Raw genomic sequence first — 7,118 nt, 5'->3', positions numbered from 1 at the left:
CGCTGCTCCCGCCTCCTCCCGCCATCGCGTCCGATCGTCGCGCGCCCTCCCCGCCTTCTCGGCCGGGCCGCTTCTTCGACTGCGACGCCTCCGGATCACGCACAACGCCCGGGCCGGAAGCAGGGCTTGCCGTCCCGGCTCCCGCGGCCATGACACGGACTGCGTTCCTAGCCGCCCGCGGGCTTCTGGGAGGGAAAAAGACTGTGGATCCCTAACCCCTTCTCGAACCCCGTAGTTCCCAGTATACAGGCCGCAATGATTGCTGGGGCTTGGAGTCCAAGCCGTCCTGGCGGGTAAACCAACGCGGTTTGTAGTCCAGGGTTAACTTTGCTCCAAAATCATGGAATACTATAAGATACTTGGGTGGCATATAAGGTACTGAATAGTAAATACGTGCAGCGTACTTAACACTTAAAATTGTGAAATATAGCACACATTATAGAAAGTTTATTACATAGATTTACATTTTTTAACAAATAATTCAAAGTAAAGCCCAGTGTAAACCCAATCGAGGTCAAGAATATGACTGGCACCCCGGAAACCTCTGCACATATAAGACATATCACTTTTTAATAACAAAAACAGTACATGTTGTGGATCAATTAGAAAAAAAATAAGCAAAAGGATTAACATTTAAATCACCCACAATCTCACAGGAAAGAATAAACTGACATGCAGTTTAGTTTTATAGCCTTCCAATGTCTTTTTGTATACCTATTGTGTTTGTGTGTTTACTAAAGATGGTATTACACTATATATGTTATATTATTTTCATTTTTCATTTATGTATTTTTTAATTGGAGTCCCTTCCAATTTTATTTATTTATTTTAATTTTTTAATGTTTTTTATTATTTTTGAGAGACAGAGAGAGACAGCGCGAGCAGGGGAGGGTCAGAGAGAAGAGGGTTGTACAGAATCTGAAGCAGTCTCCAGGCTCTGAGCTAGCTGTCAGAACAGAGCCGGACGCGGGGCTCGAACCCACAAACCGTGAGATCATGAGCTGAGCCGAAGCTGGACGCTTAACAAATTGAGCCACCCAGACGCCCCTATTTTAATTTTTAATTTATTTTTGAGAGACAGAGACAGAACGAGCAGGTGAGGGTAAGAGAGAGAGGGAGATCTGGAATCCAAAGACAGGCTCCAGGCTCTGAGCTAGCTGTCAGCACAGAGCCTGATGCCGGGCTCGAACCCACCAACTGTGAGATTATGACCTGAGCTGAAGTCGGTCGCTTAACGGACTGAGCCACCCAGGCGTTCCTTCATTTTTCATTTAACACATGATGAACATCTTTCTGTGTCATTACATTTTTTTCCCTCCAGTATCTTTAGCAGCTACCTAGCAGTCTAATATATGGGTGAGCCAGAGTTTTCTTTATCTAAACCCCTACTGTAAGATGTTTAGGTAATTTCAAATTATTCTAATTTTAGGCAGTCTCTTTGTTAGAAACATACTTTTTAACAGTATAATTGCACAAATTTATGATGATTTCCTTAAGATCATTTCTTCAAAGTAGAATTAGTGAGTTGAAGGATACACAGTAGACCACATATCAAAATATTTCACTTAATACTCTTTGGCAATTCCCTTTTGCTTTTGAACAAGTTGCAGATGCCTTAACGTTACATTTAAAGCCTGAAGAGGTTGCCTATTTGCCAACCTCATTTTGTGCTCACATATGTACAACTTCTTTTTTTTTAATTTTTTAAAATGTTTATTTATGTTTGGGAAAGAGAGAGAAACAGAGCATGAGAGGGGAAGAGGCAGAGAGAGAGGAAGACACAGAATCCGAAGCAGACTCCAGGCTTTGAACTGTGAGCACAGAGCCTGACATGGGGCACGAACCCACGAACTGTGAGATCATGACCTGAGCCGAAGTCAAACACTTAACCGACTGAGCCACCCAGGTGCCCCACACATGTACTTCTAACATTTCCTTGTCACCTGCTACCTAATCAGCCGGGGACCTTCATCTTGTCTATTCTAGCCTCTTTCTTGTCCTTCAAGCCTCCTTTAAGAGAATTTAAACTTTTCTTGACTTTTGGGGCTGGGTTAAATCACCCTGCTGCTCCTTCTTTAGCATCTCATATTTCATCCTTCCTGAAATACATTGTGTAGAGTTAGTTTCTTTGGGAAACAGGCCCCCTGTCTGCTTGTTCACCCTACATCCTAGAACCTAGCCCAGAGCCTCACACATTTCTCATGGTTGGATTGAATTGACTAGGCACATGAGGAAGGCTTTTGCTACACACTGAAAAACCATACCCCCAGCAAATTATATTACTGAAATGTAATTTCATGCACACCAGCCAACTATATTTACCGAAATAGAGACATTCTTAGGACTGCCTCCCAGTTCTTATGTATTTGTGTCATGATTTTCTAGATACAGAATAGACAACTACGTAATTTTATGACTGCACAGGATGCCTTCCCTGAATTCTTTTTTCCCCATTCTGTCCTTGTAGATTGGCCCGGAGAGGACTTAAAAAAATCATGGTCCCTCTCTCATTCTCCAGGTTCTCTTCTTGTCCAACTCCTGTCCCAAATCCACTTTTAGCCCTCACCTTGCCACATAGACCTTGGAGAGTCCATTCCCCATTCCTTCATTGGAAATAAATTTTCCCTATCTTCCACAGCCAGGGGAATGAATGGGCAAGGAGTATTTCCGGAGGACTGAGTGGGCCTGGAGTCAGTGTGGGAAGGAAGTGGGGACATAGGATGTGAGTCACCAATAGGTAGGTGTCTTTGATGCTCTTGGAATTTAGCACCCAGTACTCGTACCAAATAGAGAAATCCCAGTTGTGGTGAGTGGTGTGCCCCCTCCCTGAGAGGCCCAGCAACTGGTTGAGCTTCAAAGCCTCTTCTTCCTGACCCTTTGGATTAGTACCAGCAAAGACTCAGTTTGGGAGCCCTAAAGGATGACTCAGGTGGGCAAGTGGCAGCATCACTGAGGATGAGAAATCACATGCTAGACCCTTGAATTAGTTAGACATAGACCTGAATCCGTATAGTATCCTGGTCTTTCAAAGCTCCTGTGTTGTGGACATTCCAGAATAGGAAGAGGACTCTCAGTCTGACAGATCTTTGGTGGTTTTGGCTACTTTGCCATCCCAGCCTGCCTGCCTAAGTCAGGAGCAGAAGTACCTATGTCACATTCTGAATCTTCCCCTTGTTAGCCACATAAGCTTGGCTTAGCCATCTATCTACCTCTGCGATATGATCTGTCAAGCACAAATAGCAGGTGTGCCTAATAGGACTGTATGAAAATTACGTGAATTACTATTTCCAGTGCCCTTCGCAGAGGGCTTGGCTCACTGTCTGGGCTCAGCAAGCATAAGCTTTTTTTTAATAATTACCCAGTGTCTGTCTGAAAAGTCTTTCCCCCTCTTCTTTCTTTTTTTTAAATTTAGGTATAACATATAAAATGTGTAAACATTAAGTGTAAAGCTTGTTTAGTTTTCTTTTTATTTTTCAAAACCCCGCCATCATATGGTTGCCCCAGCACCACTCTCTTCTTTACCACCACAAATACCCAACTCTTACCTAAGGATTCTGCTTTGAGAAGCTTCAGCGCTTCCTGCCCTCCATCTGGGCACCAGCAGGAGGCAGTGTGGAATAGGGGAAAAGCTACAGTCAGCAAGTTAATGATCAACAGCCTTATCTGAGCCTAATAATTGACTGGCTTGAGTAAGAACTTGGCCTCTAGTAGTCTTGTTTCCCCCCACCTGCTAAGAGGACAGCCTGCCAAATGAACACTTCACAGGATTATAGGGAAGATGAAATGAGATAAGGCCTGTAAACAATGCCTCATACATGTCAATTAAATTGGCAAGCTTAAAAAAAAAATAATACCCATTGTCAGGGAGGGTGCTGTGAAACAAGTACTTTTGGCCAGTGCTGGTGAAAGTGTAAATCTATAAAACCTTTCCAGAGGGCAATTCAGGGAAACAAAACAAAACAAAACAAACAACAAACGGCAAAAGCCATAAAACTTCCATTGTTTAGAAATTCATTCCGTAGAAGTAGTTGTAAAAGTGCATCAAGATTTAAGTTCAAGGATTTTCATCTTAGCATGATTTACAGTGTACAAAAAATTAGAACTATTTTTGGAAAGATCCAAAAATAAGGTTATTAAATAAATCCTGGTGTGTTCATAATAAGGAATTTTACTCTCTGATAAAAATTATGCCCCTCCCATAAGAAACAAATAAATAAATAATTATGTACTCAAAGGTGATTTCATGCTCAAGATATAAGAAGAGAAAAAGAGTAGAAACATATAATGTGACCACAAATTTATGGAAGTTATAATCAGGTACATTTTTTTTGTTAACATTTACTATGTATCACTTATTATGCTAGGGTAAATAAATGCTGCTCATTTCATTTAATCTTCATCAAAATCCTACCAAAAAAAGGCATTATTATGCTAGTCTTATAGATGAATAAACTGAGGCTCCAGGAGGTTGAATTGCCCAAGGTGTTATAATGAATTTATGTCTGAGTCCTACTTTATTTTATTTTATTTTATTTCTGTTGTCTGAGTCCAGTTTTAAATCCAGATTGATTTATATTAACCAAGATGAATGATAAGAGATTTCAAATATTTTCTTCCTTAGAATTTTCTATATTTTCCTAATTTTCTACAGTGAGAAGAGAGAAAAGATCACCAATAAAGGTTATCCTTACTGAAGCCTTAGCCTGACGCCTGACTCGTGAAAGAGGCGCTGAAAGCTTCAGAGCCTAGTCACTTCCAGTCTAGGACAGGACATTTCCAGTCTTACGTAAGATTTTTTAGGCAGTATGCTCTGAGATCATAGAAAAAAAATGGTCTAGTCCTCCATAGGCATTTGCTCTACATTTATTGAGGACTGCTTTGTAAGTTGAAACTCGGTAGGTTCTAGGGCTACAAATATAGATAAAACACTAATTTTTCCCTGAAGGATTTCAAGGTCTAGATGGAAAACCAACATGTAAAAATGACACTATATTTTAATGTTGAGCAACGGAAATGTATTACTTCTATAGCGGCCCACCATCCTCCAAACAGCAAATATAAATATTCCTAAAATGGTCCTTTTAGTTCCAAGTGATAACAACTAAATTAGGATTGTATGGAGCAGTTGAAAGAATCTAGGCTGGGAGTCAGACATAGAATTCCATCTCCAGCACATTCTAAACTGGTGGTCTTCAAGTTGGGATTATAGATATCCCTAAGGATGAAGACTTCTCCAGGGAGATCAGCCTTCATGTGTTATCCTTCTTAAAGCTTATCTGAGAATACACCAATGTCAGAGATCCTGCCAGTTTCTTTGTCCAAGTCATCTGTCTCGCACCTCGCAAAAGTAAGGCATACCATCTACTGGTGTGTATCATGATGTAAGTAACTGAGTTTGATACAAATACTGGCATGGGTCAAGACTAATTTAATTAAGGTCCTGGGGCATCTGGGTGACTCAGTCGATTAAACATTTCACTCTTGGTTTGGGCTCAGGTCATGATCTCATAGTTTGTGAGTTCCAGACCTGCATCTGGTTTCAAGCTAAGAGCATAGGGCCTGCTTAAGATTCTCTCTCTCCCTCTCTCTCTATGCTCCTGTGTATCCACTCTCTCTCTCTCTTTCAAAATAAATAAATAAACTAAAAAAATAAAAGACTAATTAAGGTCCTACTAACTACTCCCTCATTCATTTCATTAAGAGATGAATTTTCTGGGCGCCTGGGTGGCTAAGCTGGTTGAGCATCCGGCTTCGGCTCACGTCATGATCTCACAGTTCGTGGGTTCGAGCTCCATGTCGGACTCTGTGCTGACAGCTAGCTCAGAGCCTGGAACCTGTCTTCAGATTCTGTATCTTCCTCCCTCTCTGACCCTCCTCTGCTCATGCTGTCTCTCTCTCAAAAATAAATAAAACATTAAAAATAAATAAATGAATAAGTAAGACCTAAAATATTTAAAAAAGAGATTAATTTTCAATGGCCATAATTTTATGCTGGTTTGATCAATATTATTAGTGTATAACTTACAATGTTAGATTAAGCCCAAAGAAAATTAATATTTAAAGCCTTGTGTTGATAGCATATTTTTAGAGATTTTAAAATGAAAAAAAAAGTTAATATATGGTCATATGTTGCTACAGAAAAATAGATGATGAATAAGTGACTTTCAAACATAAAAACATGTTACATTAATGTAATATTTGGTGGGAGACATGGATTTTTAAAAAATGTCTTATGTTTATTTATTATTGAGAGAGAGAAAAACAGAGTATGAGTAGGGGAGGGGCAGAGAGAGAGGGAGACACAGAATCTGAAGCAGGCTCCTGGCTCTGAGCTGTCAGCACAGAGCCCGACACAGGGCTCAAACCCCTGAACCGTGAGATCATGACCTGAGCTGAAGTGGGATGCTTAACCAACTGAGCCACCCAGGTGCCCTGAGACATGAATTTCAAGGAGAAAAAGAATGATTTTAAATGAGTGTTCAAGAAGGGCTTGTCCATATTTTTTTTATTTTTAAATAGATGATGGTGGATATCAAATCAGTACGGTACTTATATTTCATTGGATGTATTTATGGCAGTGATATCACAGTTTTATTTTTAAATGTTAAGATCCATAATGTGCCAGAAAGTACATCTTTTGCATCTAGTTAAATGTGTGATGAATCACCCCAGAACGTTCCCTGATGCCCCCTTCAAGTCACTCCTCATCCACCAACTACTGTTTGGATTTCAGACATCTCAGTTTTGTCTGTTTCTGAGTTTCATATAAACAGAATCATATAGCAGATAGCCTTTGCCTCTGACTTCATTTGCATAACAGTGTTTTTGAGATTCATCCATGTCATTCCTTTTTTATTGCTGAGTAGTGTTCTATTGTATGAAAATCTACAATGTAGTTAGTCATTCTCCACAGATATTTGGGTTGTTTCCTATTTGGGACAATTAAAAATAAGGCTAGTACAAGCATTGTTGTTCAAGTAATAAAAAGTAAATAAGATGGAAACTTAATTTTTTTTAATGTTTATTTTTGAGAGAGAGAGAAGAGGGGGGGAGAGAGAGAGAGAGAGAATGAGAGAGTGAGTGCAAGTGGTGGGGGGCGCAGAGAGAGAGGGAAACAC

The 7,118-nt window shown here is 40.2% G+C and overlaps 1 protein-coding gene across 1 annotated transcript in view; it reads right to left on the bottom strand.

Annotated features, from left to right (window-relative positions):
• The window catches only part of TERF2 (telomeric repeat binding factor 2), a 25,390-nt gene extending 25,183 nt beyond the window's left edge, over positions 1 to 207 (bottom strand). The window contains exon 1 of the mRNA XM_029925496.1: positions 1 to 207. This exon is cut by the window's left edge and continues 282 nt beyond it. Within this exon, the coding sequence (XP_029781356.1) occupies positions 1 to 151 (151 nt within the window). The 5' untranslated portion in view covers positions 152 to 207.
• Between the last annotated feature and the right edge of the window lie 6,911 nt (positions 208 to 7,118).

Source organism: Suricata suricatta, chromosome 16, assembly GCF_006229205.1.
Source record: "Suricata suricatta isolate VVHF042 chromosome 16, meerkat_22Aug2017_6uvM2_HiC, whole genome shotgun sequence".
In the NCBI taxonomy this organism is placed as follows: Eukaryota; Metazoa; Chordata; class Mammalia; order Carnivora; family Herpestidae; genus Suricata; species Suricata suricatta.
Note: the sequence above shows the minus strand (reverse complement) of the source record. Positions and strands in the feature narration are given on the sequence as shown.